Source organism: Salmo salar, chromosome ssa01, assembly GCF_905237065.1.
Source record: "Salmo salar chromosome ssa01, Ssal_v3.1, whole genome shotgun sequence".
Classification (NCBI taxonomy): domain Eukaryota; kingdom Metazoa; phylum Chordata; class Actinopteri; order Salmoniformes; family Salmonidae; genus Salmo; species Salmo salar.
The window spans coordinates 37703250-37727273 of record NC_059442.1 but is presented as its reverse complement, the minus strand read 5'-3'; the positions used below and the strand labels follow the sequence as shown (position 1 = coordinate 37727273).

Genomic DNA, 24024 nt, shown 5'->3' with positions numbered 1-24024 from the left:
AGGCTGGCTGAGCGAGGGAGCCAGGCTGGCTGAGCGAGGGAGGCAGGAAGCCAGGCTGGCTGAGCGAGCGAGGGAGCCAGGCTGGCTGAGCGAGCGTGGCGAGGGAGGAGCCAGGCTGGCTGAGCGAGCGAGGGAGCCAGGCTGGCTGAGCGAGCGAGGGAGCCAGGCTGGCTGAGCGAGCGTGGGAGGGAGGGAGCCAGGCTGGCTGAGCGAGCGTGGGGGGAGTGAGCCAGGCTGGCTGAGCGAGCGAGGGAGGGAGCCAGGCTGGCTGAGCGAGCGAGGGAGGGAGCCAGGCTGGCTGAGCGAGCGAGGGAGGGAGCCAGGCTGGCTGAGCGAGCGAGGGAGGGAGGGAGCCAGGCTGGCTGAGCGAGGGAGTGGAGGAGTAGGAGGAGGAGGGAGTGGCTCACTGTGACATGGAGGAGAGGAGACCGCATGGAAGTCACAATCTCAAATATGATTTTAGAGATCTATCCCTCTCACACACAGACACACACACACATGTATAAACACACATACAGACTCGCATGCACACAGATCTGCTATTTCAAGGCTTGGCTCAACCAGAGATCTGCTTTGCTTTGTGCAGGATCAGTCAGTCATTGTTCAATAATTCATTAGTCAGAGATAATGGTGGCCAGTCAGTCCTTCCTCCCTCTCTGACTGACTGGTGCTATTTTGGAATCACTGATTAGACCCACTCTCACTGTTTCAGTGTAGAGCTCCAAATATAAATACAACATGTCTTAGTGAATACTTGACCAAAATACTGACCAGAACCAGACAAATCTGACTCAAATCGTAGATTGGCTAGATACTCACTAGACACCATATTTACTTACTCATAATTTGCATTGTGTTCATGTATTTTTTTATCAGATAATCTGTTATTCTTCTATACTACTTATATTGTGTATGCAATGGTGTAAAGTTAAGTAAAATATGTTCTACTTAAGTAGTGTTTTTGGGTGTCTGTACTTTACTATTTATATTTAACAATAATAATGTACTTTTTACTCTATACATTTTCCCTGACACCCAAAAGTACTCAGTACATTCTGAATGCTTAGCAGGACTTTTACTCAAGTAGTATTTTACGGGGTGACTTTCACTTTTACTTGAGTCATTTTCTATTAAGGTATCTTTACTTTTACTCAAGTATGACAATTGGCTACTTTTTCCACCACTGTGTGTATGTATTCTGACAGAATGTCACCAGGCTGTTGTTTTATAGTATGGCCCGAGGTCTAAACTTTACTTCATTCATCTCAATCAATAGTTTGTTAACCCCTGACCTCATCAATCAATCAGCCAATCAATCAATCAGCCCTTCCTTCAGGCTACTATCCATCTAGTAATATTGTAGTGTGTCCTGACACACATCACGTGATTAACCTAACTAAGTCAAGCCAAACCAAAATGTACTGAGCTGGCCTAGTTACGCATCCACCATATTTGCTGGAACTATGCTGGAAAAGGAAAAAGTCAAGAGAATATGCCAGCCAGCAGGGTTTGGTTTGGGTCAACACGATAGTGTAAAAAAGGTACAAATGTGATCAGTGGTGACTGCCACACCCTAGGTGCTATTTCTATTAAATGTTGACCATTATCAGCCCAGTCCCAGTGATCTGATAAATGAACGATGGAGAGGATAAAGCCTACTGGAAACAGAGTTTCAACAGGATGAGGAGACAGTATGGAAGACTCATTCTCTAATCTCTTTCCTGTCATGATTGAGGCACCAATAACAACAACAGAAAGGATCAGATAGGATTCTGGGGCTTGTGGAAACAGTCAGACAGGGACAGAGAGCCCACCTCAAGTGAGACCCCACCCCAACACACAGACACAGGCGACACACACACACACACTTAATTCCCATCCCGTGGTGAACAGAGGTGTGAGGAAGGAAGGAGGTGGAGAAAAGGACACAGGGGACTCGCTCGGGTAATGGTTCCTGAATCTGATACCACACCTCCAAAACACATCATACAGTCGAGTCCTGTACCAGGCTGTAACATTGACAACGTAGGAGACTGCAGCACATACTGAAGGCGCAACGGGCTAAGCTAATAATAACCCAGAATCCTAGCATGTATAGTGAGCCAGGCCCCATACTAATTCTACCAGCTCTCACTGTCTCACATCAGAATTAGACGTTCATCCATGTTTCTCAAACATCACATTTCAAAGTTGTTCCAAACGTCAAATTTTGAAGTGTTTAAGATTAAGTTTAGCCATTAACTCTAATTTTTAAGGTCAGAGTTAAGTTCAGGCATTAACTCCAAATTCTTAAGGTTAATCATTAACTCCGAGTGGTTAAGGTAACGGTTAAGGTTTGGGATAGGCTTAAAAAATATATATCAAAAACAACTTTCTATTGCTGGATTTGAACTTGCAACCTGTGGAATCAGAGGCAGATGCCTATGCCCATTCCACAACGCCCTAGCAAAACCGAAACCTAGTGGCCGGTTTCTACGTCTTCTCCCGACGTCCTCAGACATGGACGGACGTCAAATACTGACTTGTATCACAGGTGACCTGGCTGTACTAATCCCATGCTGTGATAATGAATCTGACAATGAACATGGACATCCTTCCTCTCAGATCTCTTTGGCTGTGCTGCCTGTGGCTGGATGATGGATGACAGATGCTACATTCTGGGTCTGTATTGGTCTGGGTCTGTATTAATAAAGTGTCTCAAAGGTGTGCTGATCAAGGATCAGTTTAGCCTTTTAGATCATAATAAATATGATTATTTGGACCGGAGGAACCTGATTCTAGGTGAGCCGGATGAGATGGTTTATAAAAACGAGCCCAGGTCTGAGGCCATGATGATGAAGATACCGAGGCATCCCCTCCCCACCCATCTATGCTCAGCATTTACTGGGCAGCAACATTCAGCCAAACCTTTCTCTTCTTCCCCTTTTCAGGGTGGGATTGAAAAGCAGCGAGGCAAGAGGAGAGGAAAGGGTGGTGGGGCCGGGGGTATTAACTAACTAAATAACGCTCACTGGGAGTTTTGTTTCGTCATGCTCAAAACACACACACACTGCAATACAGCTGCCGAAAGGAAGGGAAGGGTAGGGTAACTACCTCACACATCCTAGAGAGACGGGTGGAGAATATGACAATCACATCCCATAAAAGCAACAGAACAGAAGCTAACGGAGGTAGCAGCCTATACATAGGGCCTATAGCTACAGCCTGTAGTTGGTCAAAGGAGGTAATGATCAGGCTATTGTCCATCCCAGCTGGGGACAAGGGCTGGGGCTAGGGCTGGGACAGGGATGTTTGTGTATGCGGCAGGCAGCCTCCTAGCTCTCCAGGCCAGGCCCCTTTAACAAAGCAGAGGGGCTCCCCCTTCTCCACTGCCTCCTTCTCTCATTCTAACGGCAAACAGCCCATTAAATCAGCCTGCTAGAGAGGATTAGGCACACACAAACCCTCCCCACTGCCTCCCTGTAAAACACAGCACTAACGCAACACAAATAGCTAAACACAGACATAACAAAAAATCCAGCACCTACCTACCACATTCCTCTTCTCTTCTTACTCCATTTTCCTTTTCCTGAGTGTTGGTGGAGACAGATTTGCAGCGCGACATGAGGCGAGAGAGAGGGAGGGAGGGAGGTGCCTGATGTGACCCACTGCGGGGCTGCTGCTTGCTGCCTGCTACTGCTGCCTCTCGACCAGCCCTGGGTGGATGGATGGTGATGATGCGGTGCCTTTCAGGAGAAAGGCCCTGCCTGTCGCCTTGGAAACTAAGATGTAATGGAGAGGTGGTGCTGCATGATGATTGGTCCAGGCAGTGTGGTGCTTGTGCTTCCCCCTCCCACAGGAGCTCCCTGGTTGGGGGTGGGAGGGGCTATAGAGGAGAGAAACGGAGCAGGCTGAGCAATAAAAAGAGCTGTTTTTTTTTGTCAGAGGAGGAAGTGATCTCTCTGGTAAAAACAACAACCTCATCTAGCAGCAGCACAGACAATACAACACATCTCCCTCCTCCTATCTCACCTGTCTCTGTAACAGCAGCATGGAACACAACACTGGTGAATGGTTCTTGTTTCTAACACTTATTCAAAGTAAGCATAGATTGATTTATCCAAATTATACATTAAAATGTGTTATTATGTGTCTAATGTAACTGTTGAATTATGAAAGGAGCAATTATATCTGCCAATTGCGCTGTGCAATAGACCTACATTAAAACAATAAGATAAAGATAGTTTATGACAGATTTTACAGATCGACTATGGATGCCATTTTTTTATTTACAGTATAAGGATTTTATTTTTAATCAAATATTGTCAAATGTAGCAAAATAATAGTTTATCTGCAAAAAAAATTGGTGTAAAAAAATATATAATATTAGTTCAACATATGATTGTTTTTGTATCTCCTTCGTAATGTAGGATTCATTTGTACATTACCATATTCTATGATAATTGACATAGAATGTGATGGAACATAATGCTTTTTTAAAATAAAATGTTTTGATTCATTGCAATATTATCACAAATCTATTCTAGTCTAATATATCTATCTATATCTATTCTGTATTCTATATTTTATATTCATCCCAAAAGCATCAAGCTTTTCAATTCATGATTCATGCCCTAATGATGAGGCAATACCAGGCCAATACACAAGATGGCGGACATGTGCTATCGTCAAGGAATATCATGGGGGAACAACTGTTCAGAGCAGCTTCCATCATGCTGCTTGTGGTTCATGGTTTACATCTCAAAAGTGGAGTTGGCTTTTACAGCGTCGATGAAATATGTATAATTGCATTTTATTCCTGTAACATACTTACATTTTATAACTGTATCATTTTGTATCAACCATTCTTACCTGTACTAGGACACAAGTCTAAATCCATTGACCTGCTTGTTGTACCGTAAGGTTCATGTTGCATACGTTGGACTACTGCTAGCCGATATTTAAAACTTGTCACTCACTCTATAAAGACTGAAAAGGGATTGTCAACTGCACATTAGAAATGTTGGCTATCATACTATAGCTGGTGTGCACTGTGCCTTTCTTACACTTCTCTCATTAGAATTAAAACAGAAAACGCACTACAATTTTGCTTAGTTTTTTATAACTCAAAGGGCGCAGGGTTTTTTTGGGGGGGGGGCGCCTCCATCTTGACACCTCACCATTGTAAAAGTATTTTGGAAGCTATAGAAATGCAATTATAAAATTCTACATTTGTTTTTGCCACATTTATTGTGTTACAGACACCTTAATGCATACTTTAAATTATATTATATTTTGTCCTTGAAACATTTAAATGAAATACTGTAGAATTCCATTCATTCCTATGCTTTTGTGCCAATAGCCAATAGGGCCGACGGGTGACTTCAAAGCCTCTCATTGACCAATACATAACATTAATGCAATACATAACATATACATTATATTGACCAGATACTCTAGCGACCTATTTAATAATGAAAAGAAATGTATTCAAATTAGGTGGGACCATTCTAGCCAATGAGAGGGCAGTTATACTTATGGGAAAAACAGGCGCAACGGTTGCCACTAGTTACCACAGCCACAAAGTCCAAATTGTCTACAGCCTATCCTAAACATTAATGAAAACCAAAATGTGCTTTTTGGTGTTAATTTAAGGTTAGGGTTAGGCATAATGTTAGCAGGGTGGTTAAGGTTAGGTTTGAAATCACATTTTAAAGAAGGGACATTTTTGAAATATGCAGGGTTTATGACTTTACGCTTTTGGTAACTAGTGGCGACCAGGTCCAACTCCATATAAAGTCATTTTTTTCTCGAAGTTGCCAGGATGTCACGTGTCCTACTTATATCAGTACACTCGTAACAACTTAATCATTACAAAACTGAAATAGGATCAAATAAACCACACGTAGCAAATAAGCCATGAAATGTTTTGTTAACCCAATTCGACACTCTCCATACAAAAACTCCTCGCTTGGTGAGCAACAAAAGAAAAACGCCACCTGAATCAGACAGATTCTGGGCCGGGTTATCGGAGAGGGGTCCAGCTGCGACATCATCTCTCAGGGCAGTCATCTTTCAGGGTCTGTATGCTGCCACCTACGGATATGTCATCTCTCAGTACACTGCATCGCCGCTCAGGTAAAGTGAGGTTTCGAAAGGTGCCAATCAAGACGTTGTTTGGGTTATCGGACGTTAGGCATGGTCTGCAGAGATGACATTAAGGAATTTCAAAAAAATGACTATTCACTCATTTTGAGCTGTGTCTTTGAACGTTACCTACCGGTTGCCATGTATGTAACGTTACGTTTTTCGTAAATGGAAACGCTAGCTAATCTTAGCTACCTTAACTTATAAAACAAAATGCATTCATTTTACAATGTTTTATTTATGGTCGAATATTTGAAGTAATACTAATAATTGAAATATCAAGTCATGGCGGTTTTAGTAGTTATCTTCCAGTGCTTCTAGTGTTAAAATACTCCTTTCGAAATCCCCACTTCTCCTTAAATGGTTCCTTTCGAAACACCCCACTTCTCCTTATATAGTTCCTTTCTAAACGCCCACACCTTTCGACACCCCCACTTTTCCTGAAGAATGACTGCTCTGAGAGATGACATATCAGTAGGTGGCAGCATAGAGACCCTGAGGGATGACTGCTCTGAGAGATGACATATCAGTAGGTGGCAGCATAGAGACCCTGAAGAATGACTGCTCTGAGAGATGACATATCAGTAGGTGGCAGCATAGAGACCCTGAGGGATGACTGCTCTGAGAGATGACATATCAGTAGGTGGCAGCATAGAGATCCTGAGGGATGACTGCTCTGAGAGATGACATATCAGTAGGTGGCAGCATAGAGACCCTGAGGGATGACTGCTCTGAGAGATGACATATCAGTAGGTGGCAGCATAGAGACCCTGAGGGATGACTGCTCTGAGAGATGACATATCAGTAGGTGGCAGCATAGAGACCCTGAGGGATGACTGCTCTGAGAGATGACATATCAGTAGGTGGCAGCATAGAGACCCTGAGGGATGACTGCTCTGAGAGATGACATATCAGTAGGTGGCAGCATAGAGACCCTGAGGGATGACTGCTCTGAGAGATGACATATCAGTAGGTGGCAGCATAGAGACTCTGAGGGATGACTGCTCTGAGAGATGATGTCACAGTGGAACACTTTTGGAGAATCCCTCTGGCTTTGCCTCTTCCTCTCTTATGAGGCGTTATACGTGTCTATACCTCAAATGTAAAATGTAATATTTAACTAACAACTGATAAGGCAATGCCAAAAAATAGTGATTATTGGAAGACTGGAACGAGAACCGGAAGTGACGACCGCTAAGGGGAGGAGAGTGGGCGATTATAAGTGGAAATTTCATTGCAAACTTCTTTGTTCTTAACTGACTTGCCTAGTAAAATGTGGAATGACTAAATCCCCTGTAAATATTCCCCAGGTTGTTGATGTAACAGAACGTGTTCAGTCAACTTATCTGGTAAAATACTTAATAGAAATATCTGACCTAAGGGAATGACCTTTCCAGATTGTGCATGTTGCTGCTAATTTAATTTATTTCATTTTTGTGATTATTCTATTGAAATATACATTTAAATAATGATACATCTGAGATAATCAATCAGTCAAACTTTATTTTATTATAAAATACATATTTTTATGTTGCTGCTAGAATGTTTCCCCACTAGGTGGCGCACTTTCATCACTTCTCACCTGGGGAGACGTGTGACTGGGACATCAAATTAATTAGGTTGAACCAGCTGAACTCAATACTCATTCTGAAACTCAAAGCAGGATCTGCAGTAAACAGATAAACTTGAAGAATGAATGAATATGACTCCAGTCCTGTCACATGTTGATTGTGTTGCATTGCTCTTCAGCTACCAAATATGACCTTCATACTATAGCATGTCAGTCCAGCACTGACCAAACCATGTAATAATATTCCCAGCTGTATTAGAAACATAAGAGCATATTTCAACACCATTTAGACTTAAGGTGGGAAAAAATGAAACAAAACTTGATTTTTTTTTCTCTCAAAATCATTTATTTACTATAATACATAGCAGATGTTAAAATCTTAAGAGTTTGTACACTGGCTTGAATGAGGCAGATCTTATGAACAAATAAAGTTGCGTTTTATTGAAACTACACAAAAGGTATATTCTACCTAGCAGCTGCTTCACACTTCTTTTCGCCATCCCTTCTCTCCCCAACCCCAGATCTGGAGTGTCTCTATAGAGAAAAATAACAATAATAATCGGATGCGTCTGAAATGGCACCCTCATTCCCTATATAGTGAACTTCTTTTGACCAGGGTCAATAGGGCTCTGGTGAAAAGTAGTGCACTACATAGGGAATAGTGTGCCATTTCAGTCACAGGCATAGTCTTGAAGATGTCTTCTATCTGTCAATCTGTTTCACTCCATCACAAAACTTAAACTTTTCCTTTCCAGAACTTTCTAAGCAGCATCTTTTACTTACAGCAAAACAAAATGCAGTACCATCTACAAAGAAGCAATGAGTCTGTATTCATAAAATGAAGGGAATTAAGTACAATTAATCTAACCCAAAATTTTTGTTTATCATAACAAAGAAATCTGATTATAGTAGGTTTTACAAGATTATACAGAATTTCAGTACCCCATGGTATTTTGCTATATCAGCAATCTTATTTGCTGATAAATATATATACTTTCCCCCTTATTTAAGAGAAACAATTAGACATATAACCAAAATATGATATTAAGAATTGACATCTTTGCATGACAAAAATAATGAATGAACTATACATACAATTTGACCCCCGTTTCAATGTTCCCTCAATCAAGTTAGATAAAAAAAAATGATCTGAATGAAAGCTGTTAATCTTGAGTTGTAAGTTCAGTCTTTTTTTCTTTTTTAATCGTTCATCATCATTTTTAAGTGACAAAAAAGACATGCACATTTTTTTCAACAGAAGAACAACACAAATGTCTCTTTTCGGTGGGTAGCACCACCACCGAGACATTCAATCAATTAAACAAACAAAAAATGACGTAGAAAAGAACAGAACAAGAAAAAGACCCCAGACTGCTTTGTAATGCGTTTGTTTCAGAGTTAACGCAGAGATGTGCCATTAGGGTTCTAGTAGTGGGATGCTCCCTTCATAAGCTTCAGGAATTGCATGAGTTCTGCTCCAATAGGAGATAGAGAAGAGGCCAGGCAGTCTGTCTGCCTGTCTGTCTGTTATGTCCCAGCCTGGTGCAGTACACCATCAGTGACACCGTCAGTCTTTCACGTAGTCCCCTACGAGGCATTGAGAGCCGGGTGAGAGACAAAGACCACAGCACCAGCCTGCTAACTTTCACTGTCTTTCTTTCCCTCGAACCCTTTAAAAACAAAAATCATACTGCTAAAAAAACAAGAATCCATCATCATCATGGCCAAATGTCTACACTGGTAGAAGCATTATAACAGATTGTGCATCATGTAATGTCAAGTTCACTTGAATGAATGGAGGGTTTTTGACAGTCAGACTTTCTTTTCTTAATCAAATAAACAAAAACAAAAAAACAACTATCATAAATATATTTTCCTCATATTTTGCAAGGTGTAGAGTTGAACAAATCATTTCCGCATCACATGTTTGTGCCCCCCCTCTCCTGGAGGCATACAGTGTCTTTATTAAGGTAGGTGTTCATCACCAGAGTAACGGGTGGACAGTCTCAACCCGCAATGTCATATCTGTCTGAAACCGGGTAAAGGTACGGCACTGAAAGAAGAAAAATGCAATTTTTTATTTATTCCTGGGGGACAAGCTAGATCAGTTAGTCACCCCTGAATCCAGTCAGTCAAAGGGAGCAGAAAACAAAGGTGATAATGTAATGTTGTTGTTTTGTAGTCAGAAGGACTCCATAGAGAGGGGGAAGGGAGGACACGTCACCCCATGCAACCCCACCAGGCAGCACCACTCCCAGCCAAGCCTACTCCCTACCCCACCTGGGTCCTCCGATCCTGGGGCTCTGGAGCTCTGGGGGGTCTATATGAGTGGGTCAGGCTGCAGGGACATACTGTGCTGGATCTGTTGGGGCTGGAGAGGAGGGGGCAGCTGCAGGGGCAGCAGGGCCTCCACCATGCTGTGACAGTGATGGGGTGGTGGGGTGCTCTCGGTGCTGGAGCTCTCCTGGATGTCTCCGCCGTAGAAAAAGTAGTGGCTCTGCTGGATGAAGGACTCGATGACCGACTGGTTGAGCTTGGTGGTAGAGAGTGTGTCCTTGTTCTCAAAGTCGGGACGCATCAATGTGGGCCAGAAGCAGATGGATAGATTGTCGGCCGTCATCAGGGTGGTCTTACTCTGCTGGCTCACCCTGGGGAAACACAATTTCATTGATTTATTCCAACCTTACTAATGTTGTACTTTATTTAGGCAGGTGCAGAATTAGAGTGGGATACAGAGAAGTGAAATCTGGTCTCCGAAACAATATATACACGATATATACAAAAGTATGCCCCTTCAAATTAGTGGATTCGGCAATTTCAGCCACATCCGTTGCTGATAGGTATTTAAAATCGAGCATACAGCCGTGCAATCTCCATAGACAAAGATTGTCAGTAGAATGGCCTTACTGAAGAGCTCAGTGACTTTCAACGTGGCACCGGCATAGGATGCCACCTTTCCAACAAGTCAGTTGTCAAATTTCTGCCCCAGTCAACTATAAGTGCTGTTATTGTGACGTGGAAACGTCTAGGAGCAACAACGGCTCAGCCATGAAGAGTTAGGACACACAAGCTACAAGCTCAAGGAACATGACCGCCGAGTGCTGAAGAGCGTACAAATCGTCTGTCCTTGGTTGCAACACTCACAACCGAGTTCCAAACTGCCTCTGGAAGCAACGTCAGCACAAGAACTGTTCGTTGGGAGTTTCATGAAATGGGTTTCCATGGCCGAGCAGCTGCACACAAGCCTAAGATCACTATGCGCAATGCCAAGCGTCGTCTGGAGAGGTGTAAAGCTCGCCGCCATTGGACTCTGTAGCAGTGGAAACACGTTCTCTGGAGTGATGAATCATGCTTTACGAATCTGGGTTTGGCGGATGCCAGGAGAACGCTACTTGCCCCAATGCATAATGCCAAGGTGAATTAATGGTCTGGGGTTGTTGTTCATGGTTCGGTCTAGACCTCTTAGTTCCAGTGAAGGGAAATCTTAACGCTACAGCATACAATGACATACTAGACGATTCTGTGCACTTTCCTGTTTCAGCATGACAATACCCCCATGCACAAAGCAAGGTCCATACAGAAATGGTTTGTCAAGATCGGTGTGGAAAAACTTGACTGGCCTGCACAGAGCCCAGACGTCAACCCCATTGAACACTTTTGGTATGAATTGGAACGCCGACAGCGAGCCAGGCCTAATCGCTCAACATCAATGCCCGACCTCACTAATGCTCGTGGCTGAATTGAAGCCCCCACAGCAATATTCCAACATCTAATGGAAAGCCTTCCCAGAAGAGAGGAGGCTGTTATAGCAGCAAAGGGGGTACCAACTCCATATTAATGCCCTTGATTTTTGAATGAGATGTTCGACGTGCAGGTGTCCACATACTTTTGGTCATATAGTGTATCACAAAGGAAAACGGAGATGTTCAGGTAGTATCTCTCCGTTTCAAACTAAATTCTCCCTACTGAACACGATTCGGTCCAACTACATGACATGGTTGTTTTCATGATTACTGTCACGTAACTAACATCGTGTATACTTCACAGCTTACTTCAGATTCCACCCAGTATCAGTCAGTTGAAGGCAGCCTGAGACACTTTCTGATCCAGGTTCATAGTGTTGTCTCTTACCTGTTCAGATGAGTGATGACGTATTTAAACACCTCATAGTTCACGGCAGGGAACTTCCTCACTATTTCTTTCAGGACTTGAAGTCTTTCTATGTGGTCCACAATTTCTGAAAGGAGGAGGAGAACAGAGTTAGCTTTTTACTAATTCCTTCTCTTGGGAGAAGAAAAAAGAAAAGGAATAGCACAAAGGCGACGGGGCTGCCAATAACCACCCACACAACAAACACACTAAAACACTAGCTAGAGCCTTAAGCAGATATAGCACTGTCGGTATCATCTGGGAGCACATTGTCTCAGTGATTTTCTTGTCACTATCTGTTTAATAATAGCAGCACTATCTTAGATAAGTAGACCTAACTCCCATGTAATATTGCCAAGTAATAAAAGACGTAGGGACAAACCATGCATTAGCATATCAAACCTTTCAAAAAGCATTTAACAAAGTCTAATATTAGACCTTTCAGATATACCTGTCAAAAACTCTGACCCCGGGGCCTCCCGGGTGGCGCAGTGGTCTAACGCACTGCTTCACAGTGCTAGCTGTGCCACCAGAGACTCTGGGTTCGAGCCCAGGCTCTGTCGCAGCCGGCCGCGGAGGCCCACGGGGCAGCGCACAATTGGCCTAGCGTCGTCCGGATTAGGGAGGGTTTGGCCGGCAGGGATATCCTTGTCTCATCGCGCACTAGCGACTCCTGTGGCGGGCCGGGCACAGTGTGCGCTGACCAGGTCACCAGGTGTACGGTGTTTCCTCCGACACATTGGTGCGGCTGGCTTCGGGGTTGGATGCGCGCTGTGTTAAGAAGCAGTGCGGCTTGGTTGGGTTGTGTTTCGGAGGACGCATGGCTCTCGACCTTCGCCTCTCCCGAGTCAGTACGGGAGTTGTAGCGATGAGACAAGACAGTAACTACTAACAATTGGGGAGAAAAAGGGGGTAAGAAAAAAAAACTCTGACTCCAGGACTGTTGTGGAGGTCACCTGGCTGAGACTAATCAATATTGTCAAAACTAGGGATGCAAACTTCAGTCAATTTTGCTGCTGACTCCTCATTAACCGGTCAACAAACAATTACATTTTTTTCCAAACAGTAAAATTACGTGACCAACAGAAAATACTATACATGTATGTACTATACATGTATACAATGAACACATGCAACAACAGCAAGCCTATCGTCTTCCAGTCAAAAGGCTATAGACTATTATTGAGCATGGCTGTAATGTAGCAGCCAATAAAACGTAATTTGCCAAAATGCTATTAGCAGGAAACCACTGTTATAAACAGCACACCTAATGCGAGCGGTTCCATCTGACAGAGATGAAAACCTCCAGGAGAAATGTACAAAGAGGGGGATCTAAGCTACACAACTGTTTTTTGCTAGCACAGACTGGAATATGTTCCGGGATTCTTCCGATGGCATTGAGGAGTACACCACATCAGTCACTGGCTTCATCAATAAGTGCATCGATGATGTCGTCCCCACAGTGACCGTACGTACATACCTCAACCAGAAGCCATGGATTACAGGCAACATCTGCACTGAGCTAAAGGGTAGAGCTGCCGCTTTCAAGGAGCGGGTCTCTAACCCGGAAGCTTATAAGAAATCCCACTATGCCCTCTGACAAACCATCAAAAATGCAAAGCATCAATACAGGACTAAGATCGAATCTTACTACACCGGCTCTGACGCTCATCGGATGTGGCAGGGCTTGCAAACTATTAAGACTACAAAAAGGGAAGCACAGCCGAGAGCTGCCCAGTGACACAAGCCTATCAGACGAGCTACATGACTTCTATGCTCGCTTCGAGGTAAGTAACACTGAAACATGCATGAGAGCATCAGCTGTTCCGGATGACTGTGTGATCACGCTCTCCGCAGCCGATGTGAGTAAGACTTTTAAACAGGTCAACATTCACAAGGCCGCAGGGCCAGACGGATTACCAGGACGTGTACTCCGAGCATACGCTGACCAACTGGCAAGTGACTTCACTGACATCTTCAACCTCTCCCTGTCTGAGTCTGTAATACCAACATGTTTCAAGCAGACCACCATAGTCCCTGTGCCCAAGAACACTAAGGTAACCTGCCTAAATGACTACCGACCCGTAGCACTCACGTCTGTAGCCATGAAGTGCTTTGAAAGGCTGGTCATGGCTCAGATCAACACCATTATCCCAGAAACCCTAGACCCACTCCAATTTGCATACCGCTCCAACAGATCCACAGATGAACGCTATCTCTATTGCACTCCACACTGCCCTTTCACAACTGGACAAAATGAACACCTATGTGAGAATGCTATTCATTGACTACAGCTCAGTGTTCAACACCATAGTGCCCTCGAAACGCATCGCTAAGCTAAGGACTCTGGGACTAAACACCTCCCTCTGCAACTGGATCCTGGACTTCCTGACGGGCCGCCCCCAGGTGGTAAGGATAGGTAACAACACATCCGCCACACTGATCCTCAACACGGGGGCCCCTCAAGGGTGCTTGCTCAGTACTCCAGTACTCCCTGTTCACTCATGACTCATCACCGACAACGACGAGACAGCCTATAGGGAAGAGGTCAGAGACCTGACCGTGTGGTGCAAGGACAACAACCTCTTCCTCAACGTGATCAAGACAAAGGAGATGATTGTGGACTACAGGAAAAGGAAGACCGAGCATGCCCCCATTGTCATCGACGGGGCTGTAGTGGAGCAGGTTGAGAGCTTCAAGTTCCTTGGCGTCCACATCACCAACAAACTATCATGGTCCAAGCACACCAAGGCAGTCGTGAAGAGGGCACGACAAAACCTATTCCCCCTCAGGAGACTGAAAATATTTGGCATGGGTCCTCAGATCCTCAAAAGGTTATACAGCTGCACCATCGAGAGCATCCTGACTGGTTGCATCACTGATTGGTATGGCAACTGCTCAGCCTCCGCAAGGCACTACAGAGGGTAGTGCGTACGGCCCAGTACATCACCGGGGCCAAGCTTCCTGCCATCCAGGACCTCTATATCAGGCGGTGTCAGAGGAAGGCCCTAAAAATTGTCAAAGACTCCAGCCACCCTAGTCATAGTGTTCTCTCTGCTACCACATGGCAAGCGGTACTGGAGCGCCAAGTCTAGGTTCAAGAGGCTTCTAAACAGCTTCTACCCCCAAGCCATAAGACGCCTGAACATCTAATGAAATGGCTACCCCAGACTATTTGCATTGCCCCCCCACCCCCCTTTACACCGCTGCTACTCTGTTATTATCTATGCACAGTCACTTTAACACTCTACCTACATGTACATATTACCTCAATTAACCGGTACCCCCTCGCTATTGTTATTTTACTCCTGCTCTTTAATTATTTGTTACTTTTATTTCTTACTTTTTTTTTGGTATTTTTCTTAACTGCATTGTTGGTTAAGGGCTTGTAAGTAAGCATTTCACTCACTGTAAGGTCTACACCTGCTGTATTCAGCACATGTAACAAAAAACATTTGATTTGATCTAATAGCAACAACTAGGATGGGCTGCTAATATGACTAGGATGGTGCCTTTGGCTTCTGGACAACAAAATAAAGTTGATATGAAAACCAATAAAACAGGAGTGAAATGTTGGTTATTTGCATGAGGAAGTCTTGCCTCCACATTTCTCTGGTTGGATTTGGACTAGGCTACTTTGAAGCATGGTAAGACATTCCTCATTATTTGAAGTTAAGTTCAGGTTTCAAACATTTATACAGCCTCAAGCTCCCATTGTAAAGTGGTGATAGCTGCTAATAGCCTGCCTACCGTTGACTATAGCCTATGCACTCAAATGGCAAAGGGAAGCGTGTTTTAGCTATGAGTTGAGAAATAAAAATAGTAGCTCTTTTTTATCATGGCCATCAAAACAGTTAACATGCAACTGCATTTAGAACTGTTATTTGTTGCGCAATGACTGGGCTTATAAAAGCACGTTTCACTCCAGTACCAGCTGGTCTCACACTGTCTGACAGCTGATACGGCATTCCACTCCTCAGACTAGACTCTATGCTGTGTGCATGACGACTAGCAAAAATTCACACGAGGCAATTTAATTCCACTGAATTATGCAAATTAACCTAGACTGAAAAGCATGACCGGTCAAATGTATTTTTTGGCGGCTAACCGATTAGCGGTTAACCGTTAAGATCCCTAAGTCAGAACGTCACAAAAGGAATGAGTGTATGTGCTACTTGCCCCAGAACTGAGCGTGATGCACCAAGGCTGGCCCGGACTGAGACAGGCTGCATAACAAATGGCACTATATTCCCTATATAGTGATACTACTACCCAATGGCCCTGGTCAAAAGTAGTACACTACACATAGGGGAAAGGGTGCTATTTGGGACGCAACCTGAGACTTGGAGGTCCTCCAAACTCCTCCACATTACGCTGCTTGCACAATTGTCAGAGGGAAACGCTCAGCTCTGCAGAGCTGCTCAAACCCCTGAGAGACAAGCTCCAGGTCTGTCTACTTCCATCTTCCCCCCTCATTGAAACCAACCAATGGCCTCTATCTCTCTCCTCCCTCCCTCCCTCCCTCTCTATACTCTCCCCAGGAGGGAGGGAGGGGACCTATTTCTGGGACATTAATCTGCAGCAGCGAGACAGACAGTGAGGAAGGAGGCTGCTGGGTTGGTTTCAACAGTGATCAGTAATACATTACTGTAGGCCCAGGATTAGATGACTCAAGCAAGGATGATATCCTACAGCAACACAAAGTATGCAGCCCAAATGGCACCCTATTCCCTATTTAGTCCACTACTTTTGACCAGGGCCCATCAAAAGTAGTGCACTATAGAGACTAGGTTGCCATTTGGGACGCTCACAGAGACAACCAGGCAGGGGGGAAATAATGCAGATGCATGAAAATCTTTTGGCATCCTTGGGCAGGAATTCGTCTTTCAGGAAGACGGCTGTGAGCTGAGTGTGATGCGACTTAAAGGTGTGAATTATAACTGGGGTTGGAATATTAATGCAGGCATGTAGTTCTACAGCAGAAACACTGAGACAAGTGTGTATACATCCATTCAGAGAGAAGGTGAGCAGTTTGTACTGGCAGGAAAGGGTGAGTATCTCAGCAGCATCTCTTATTTATCTCTTGCTTTCCTTCCAGCTGACTATGAGAGGAGAAGGTGACTGGATGGTACTAAGGGAGACACTATGAGGGGCATGGAGGAAACTACACCCACTCACCAACTAGTGCTTCAAGAGGCACAGACCTGCCCTACCAAATCAAATTTAATTTGTCACATACACATGGTTAGCAGATGATACTGCGAATGTAGAGAAATACCCTGCTCTGGCACCAGTTTTGCACCTTGATAATTTTGTAAACGAGCCGCAAAGGTCCCCAAATAAACATCTAATGCCTCTTCAACCAAAATGTTCAACTGAAGGCAAAAGCTTTTAGATGAGAGAGGAAGGGACAGAGATAATCCTAATATATATGTTGAGTGTACAAAACATTAGGAACACCTTCCTAATATCGAGTTGCACCCATTTTGCCCTCAGAACAGCCTCAATTCGTCAGGGCATGTACTCTACAAGATGTCAAAAGCCTTCCACAGGGATGCTGGCCCATGTTGACTCCAATGCTTCCCACAGTTGTGTCAAGTTGGCTGGCAGTAGATCTCTACTCCGAATAGCTCGTTCCATCTCATCCCACAGATGCTCAACTGGATTGAGATCTGGTGACTGGGCAGGCCACTACAGTAAGCTGAATTCACTGTCATGTTTGTGGAACCATTCCTAGACAATCCTAGCCTTGTGGCATGGGGCATTATCCTGCAGAAAAAAATCAATTTGCAGATGGATACACTGCTGCCATGAAGGGATGCACCTAATTGGCAATGTTGTTCAGATATCCTGTGGCATTTAATTATTGCTCTACTTTTAGCAAGGGGCCCAATGTGTGCCGTGAAAACACATCCCACACCACCAGCCTGCAATGTTGACATGCAGCATGATGGATGCATGTACTCATGTGGTTTTCTCCATACCCTAGTCCTCCCATCAGCAGGAACTGGGTTTCATCTGACCAAGCAATGTTTTTCCAATTTTCCAGTGTCATGTGTTTTTGTTCCTTAGCCCACTGCAACTGCAGTTTCTTGTTTTTTGCTGAAAGAAGTGGAACTCTGTAAGGTCGTCAGCTGCTATACCCCATTCAAGTCAAGGTACGACGAGTTGTGGATTCTCTTATGAGTTATTGGGCACCAATGTTGTACTGGACTGGCAGTTCAACTGTAGCCCATCTTTTGCTCTGAACAATTCGTGGCAGTCTCCTTTTCTTTCATCAATGACCGTTTTCGACCACTGGCCTGCCGCTGTCTCCTCCCCTTCATCTACACTGACTGAAGTGGATTTAACAAGTGACATCAATTAGGGATCATATCTTTCACCTGGTCAGCCTATGTCATGGAAAGAGTAGGTTTTGTACACTCAGTGTATAATGGTAGGAGAAACACTGCCTGAGACGTAATATAAAGCATATAAGCCACGGGGTAATACTAAGTTTCGTTCACATCTGCTTGTAGTTATAAACTGTGGAATATAGCACCATCACTCTTCCTGGCAAACATCCAACATCATGAAGCGTTGCTACATTCTACCAGCTAAAGTACACTTGAGGTTCAAAAACAGAACAGGCTGCACCTGAAATGTGACAGTAAAATAAACGACACAATGAACTGAGCAGGACAAAAGGAAAAACTGGGGTACTGTTAAAACCCATCGAGAGAGAGAGATAGAGAGAAAGAACTGGCTGACCTCATCTTCTCTAGCTGCTGGGTGTGATTTGAGGGGAGGAAGGCTGAGGTGCTGGGTGTCAACCCTCCCCACAGCTGTTAGTTACTGAGTTAGGACACTGGCCTCTACAGACCAGACATGGGTTGATATAAGATTTGTTTTCTTTGAATCGCATTTAATTTAGCCTGCCTGAGAGTGCCAGATTGGCGGGGCTTGCTCTGCCACTTTTGGGAGTATTGAATTAGGCAAGCTCAACCAAGCGTAGCTAAAAGCATTTGAAAGAAACTAAATAGTATCTGAACCCAGGTCAGCTCTCCAGACTGACAGACAGAGCATGTGTAACTAACAGTACAGTACTCACTGGCTGCCTCCACCAGCTCCGGGTGCAGGATGTAGGGGATGAGAGGATCAGGGAGGTCAGCGAAGAAGGCCTTCAGAGCCCCCGCCACAGCATTCACAGCCACGTCCATCACTATCAGGTCCACACTGTGGTCTGCGGGGGGGGGTCAGGGTTTGATTGGTGAGGGGAAGAAAATTAACAGTACTCACAAAGAGTCTTTGGATTTTAGAAAAACACAAAATCATATGTATTAATACTTAATATTATTAGAGAGGGGGAGCGAGTGAAGGAGAGCGGGGGAGTAAGTGAGAAAAGGAGAGGAAGAGAGAGGGGGGGTGAGAGAAGAAGAGTGGTGAGAGGAAAAGGCCGAGAGAGAGAAAGAGCTAGTGAGGGCAGGACAGGGCCTAAGGTGAACTGACAGCTGTCAGAGTAGATCTCTCTCCCAGACAGCAGAAAGGGCAAGAGAGGGAGAAAAATGCACTTAATTCACAAATTCCTGTGGTGGAGAGAAGAGAAGAAGGACAGAGAGGAAGAGAAACAGGGAGAGGGGCGGGTGAGACAGGAAGAAGAAGAGCGGGTGGAAGGAGGACTAATGGTTCCGGGCCAGCAGGCAGATTGATGCCCATAGTGTCTCTTTTGGGCAAACTGTGTCTCATGGATAGGAAGTCATTTGGCCACTCAGTGGAAGGAAGATTTTTTTCCACCCAGCCCCTTTGCACAGCTCGATGGCTCAGATTGACTGGTATTGGATTTGAAAGATGGATGAAAACAAAAAGGGAAACGGGCTACAGACGGGAGAAACTAGATCTATGGCCATCATTCCACTCAGGGAAATACAGCCAACCGGTGAGCCTATGCAGTAATTCAATTCCAGACAGAAAATAAAAATGCAATTAATTGATTGCTTGTGTAAGTCAATTTGACCCGGTACAGGTCAAGTTGCACTATATACATACCAGTATTTTTCAAGCAAGCGAGAGAAGGGAGCAGAAGGATCTCTATGCAGCCGAGTGGTGACTATATCAACATCTATTCTAAATCATATTATGCAACATACCCCATCCATCCCTAATTGGCAGGTTAATACAATCAGCCTTCCCCTGTGTTTTAAGACTCCCATTGATTCACAGTAATTCACTCAAATACTGTACCTAGTCCAGCTCTTTCATGGACAAACATCCATAATACTTGTGGCTGAATTTAAGCAATTAGGAGGGAAATGTAAAGTCCTAGGGAACAGTCATTATTGGTTTTCTCAACCAATCCCTTTCCTTCTGACATCTTAATGAACCAGCGTGATTTAAATGTGTGTTCAGTTTATAAATAACAAGAGAAAAAGACTAAGGGCAAAAATGTCACGTGGGTATGAAGGGATCGGGAGACAGACGCAGGAATGCGTAATATTTTTTTTGTACCCAAATTACGGCGTGCCGTGTAAAGGCACGGGGACAAAGACCAAACAAACACGTAACAAAAACACTGGGTTAATACCCAAACAAAAGAGCGAGGAGTACCTCCAATAAATAACACACGGGACGAGACCCCTAATCATCTGCGCAATCCACAAGGGCACGAAAGCCCAAAACACACAGCACAGGTACTCACACGAACCAACGGACATTGTAACAATAATCGACAGGACAATGGTAAACCAAGGACACACTTTTACAATGACTAATTCACTGGGAATAGGGGCCAGGTGTGCATAATGAAAGATCCGGAGGGATCCGTGACAAAAAGATTCATATTTTGAATGAGATAGGGAAAAAATGTAAGAGCAGTTGACAGTTAAAGTGAGTTGACAGTTGCAGATGTGTTTTACCTTGATCAAACTGCTTCTGAATATTGTCTTGATCAGTCTTGTTTCCACTCACACGATACAGGCCCTCTGTATTAAGTCCTGGAAGACAAAATAAGAGATATTTAGAGATATTATGAAGTACAAAAGTACAGCCTACTAGGCTGACCTGCTATCAACATAGTTTGATTTCCACTGGGAAAAGGGTAGGGGGAAGTCTAAAGCAGTTTTCCCTCCAGCAGTGATTTCAGATCAGAGAAAAATGTAAATGCAGACATAGCCACATTAAGCATGGCTGAACCCTCTTACACACACACACACACACACACACGCGTACGTTGACAGGGAGGAAGGGACAGACACAGTTAAAGCTTGTGGATCCTGAGGCCATGCTTTGAGGAGGCAGCAACAAGCAGCCTAGCGGCTACCCTGATCAGTTTGCCAGTTGGATGGATGTCCTCAGATCACACCAGCTGATCTGAGGACAGCGCTTGGGGGGCATCTAATCAGCTGCATAATGCAAGCTCTGTGGGTGGGTGTGTATAAGCAGTAAATGTGCGCTCTGTCTGTGCTCGCTGCAATGACAAACTGCAGTCGGTGTGACCTTGCAGCACATACACTGAGCAGCAGCACTGAGGCAGTTTATACTATAGCCGGGCACTCCCACTCTCTCTCACACACACACACACACACACACACACACACACACACACACACACACACACACACACACGAGCCTATATATTCCTGAGATGCTGTAACATGTCAGAGCAGGTCCTTTCTTACAGCACTCAAGGTGAGACTGATGTGATGACACACTGGGTTCATACTCTATAATACTGTAGCATAGCAGTACAGGTGCAGAGGAACAGGTAGGAGCTGAATTTCTTGCTCACCGGCAGCCAGATAAATGGCAGGTGGCAATCCAGGTGAATCACACACTGCACAGGACTGACTAGGCTCCGTCCCAAAGTCCCTATATAGTGCACCAGAACCCATAGGGCCATTTGGGACACAGCCCTAGCTTAGTTATGACATTGTCTTATGGAAAGTATTAATTTCCTTTCCCAATTGGTCCTTGTGCAATTTGTGTGTGAGTCTGGTCGGCGGTGTAAGGTCCCTCCTGACACTGTCAGCAGAATGTAAGCTCACAGGCAGGGCAGGAGCATGAACACAAGCGTGCCCTACACACACACACACACACACACACACACACACACACACACACACACACACACACACACACACACACACACAGAGAGAGAGAGAAAACACTGCACAAGAGCAGCACTGAGGACATTTCCATGGCATGATAAGATAGAGATAAGAGCTTCCATTTTATAGAGCGTAACACTGACTCCCTCTTAATGCTGTCATTCCTGACTTATGCTCTGATTTCCTCTAACCACTCGTTCATGTGAAGATAATGTTTCCTGTAACCACCATTAGAAGCCATTTAAAAAGCCACTCAATGTAAGTTAGGACCTATTCTGAGAGGCGACCGAAGGCATGCTAAGACAGCGGTAAGCTAAATACCACAGTCTAATGACTTGCTCACATCCAGTGCCTTCAGAAAGTATTCACACACCTTGACTTTTTCCACATCTTGTTATGTTAACGTTACAGCCTGAATTTAAAATGGATTACATTTAGATATTCTGTCACTGGCCTACACACAATACCCCATAATGTCAAAGTGGAATTTTGTTTTTAAACATTTTTACAAATCCATTAAAATTGAAACGCTGTAGGTATTCAACCCCTTTGTTATGGCAAGCCTAAATAAGTTCAGGAGTAAAACTGAGCTTAACAAATCGCATAATAAGTTGCATGGATTCACTCTGTGTGCAATAATAGTGTTTAACATGATATACAAATATTCTAAAACATGCAACCTGTTTGCAATAAGGCACTAAAGTAAAACAGCAAAAAAATGTGACAAAGAAATGTACTTTATTCCTGAATAGAAAGCGTTATGTTTGGGGCAAATCCAAAAACACATCCCTGAGTACCACTCTTCATATTTTCAAGCATGGTGGTGGCTGCATCATGTTATGGGCATGCTTGTCATCGACAAGGACTAGGGAGTTTTGTATGATAAAAATAAACGGAATAGAGCTAAGTCCAGGCAAAATCCTTGAGGAAAACCTGGTTCAGTCTGCTTTCCAATAGACACTGGGAGACAAATTCACCTTTCAGCAGAACAATAACCTAAAACACAAGGTCAAATATACAATGGAGTTGCTTACCAAGATGACATTGCATGTTCCTGAGGGCTAAGCTACAGTTTTGACTTAAATCTGCTTGAAAATCTATGGCAAGACTTGAAAATGTCTGTCTAGCAATGATCAACAACCAACTTGACAGAGCTTGAAGAATTTAGAAAATAATGTGCAAATATTGTACTATCCAGCTGTGCAAAGCTCTTAAAGACTTACCCAGAAAGACACTAATTGCTGCCAAAGCTGATTCTAACATGTATTGACTCAGTGGTGAATACTTATCTAATCAAGATATGAGTTTTTCATTTTTACAAACGTTCACATTTTTTCTTCCACTTTGACAGAGTATTTTAAGTATATCGTTGACAAAAAAATGACAATCGATTTTTATCCCACTTTGTAACACAACAAAATGTGGAAAAAGTAAAGGGGAGTGAATACTTTCGAGAAGGCACTGTACATAGACACAGGTCTCAGCCATAGAAATAGAATGTAGCCTAATTGTTCTAGTCATTCTATTTCTATGGTCACAGCACCTGTTAGTTCCACCCCACATCATGGCTTTTCTGACTGTTGCCATGCCATCGTTGAAACAACACTCACAGAAGAGTGTGACCCTGGTTTTAAGTAGAAACGGACCTCAAACTGTGGGACTGGCAAGCGAACAGTCCTGTCTAGCTGATATATGCACACGCCTCATGGTTGTAATTTAGACACCAGTTCATCTGTACCAGGATGCAGCTTTAGTTATTGCGTGTTAGTGTGTGTGTGTATGCCGACGGGTCGAGGCTTTTGACTGGATGTGACCCTTCCTGCTTTATTTAGTCGAATGACTGGGAGGAAGGTTGCAGCCAAAGACAATAAGAACAAAATGAACTCAAATGAGTGAGGGAGGGAAGTGCTACAGGGAAGTGATCCGAATTTAGATGTGTTCTACAAGCCGGATGTTCTATTGTCCTCCTCCCTAAATACTCTAACTCAGCACCACCATCTCCACCAACACTACTACTACACTCACTCTGTCTGGGTCTGGAAGTCAGAGCTAGCCTGGACCCAGATCTGTTTGTGCGGTCTTGTCAATGCCAACTCC

General features: G+C 44.0%; 2 protein-coding genes across 3 annotated transcripts in view; both read right to left on the bottom strand.

The window, feature by feature from the left end:
- Positions 1 to 4909, bottom strand: part of LOC106601921 (A-kinase anchor protein 6) — a 191310-nt gene extending 186401 nt beyond the window's left edge. The window contains exons 1-2 of one of the 2 annotated variants that reach the window (XM_014194357.2): positions 4852 to 4909; positions 3528 to 3865 (exon numbers count right to left, since the gene is read on the bottom strand). The gene's annotated coding sequence lies outside the window, so the exon portion shown is untranslated. The remainder of the gene's footprint in view (positions 1 to 3527; positions 3866 to 4851) is intronic. The other variant, XM_014194363.2, reaches the window with a different exon arrangement.
- Positions 4910 to 8019: 3110 nt separating this feature from the next.
- The window catches only part of LOC106601912 (rho GTPase-activating protein 5), a 39710-nt gene continuing 23705 nt past the window's right edge, over positions 8020 to 24024 (bottom strand). The window contains exons 4-7 of the mRNA XM_014194348.2: positions 20737 to 20814; positions 18936 to 19067; positions 11828 to 11933; positions 8020 to 10344 (exon numbers count right to left, since the gene is read on the bottom strand). Of these exons, the coding sequence (XP_014049823.1) occupies positions 10017 to 10344; positions 11828 to 11933; positions 18936 to 19067; positions 20737 to 20814 (644 nt within the window). The 3' untranslated portion in view covers positions 8020 to 10016. The remainder of the gene's footprint in view (positions 10345 to 11827; positions 11934 to 18935; positions 19068 to 20736; positions 20815 to 24024) is intronic.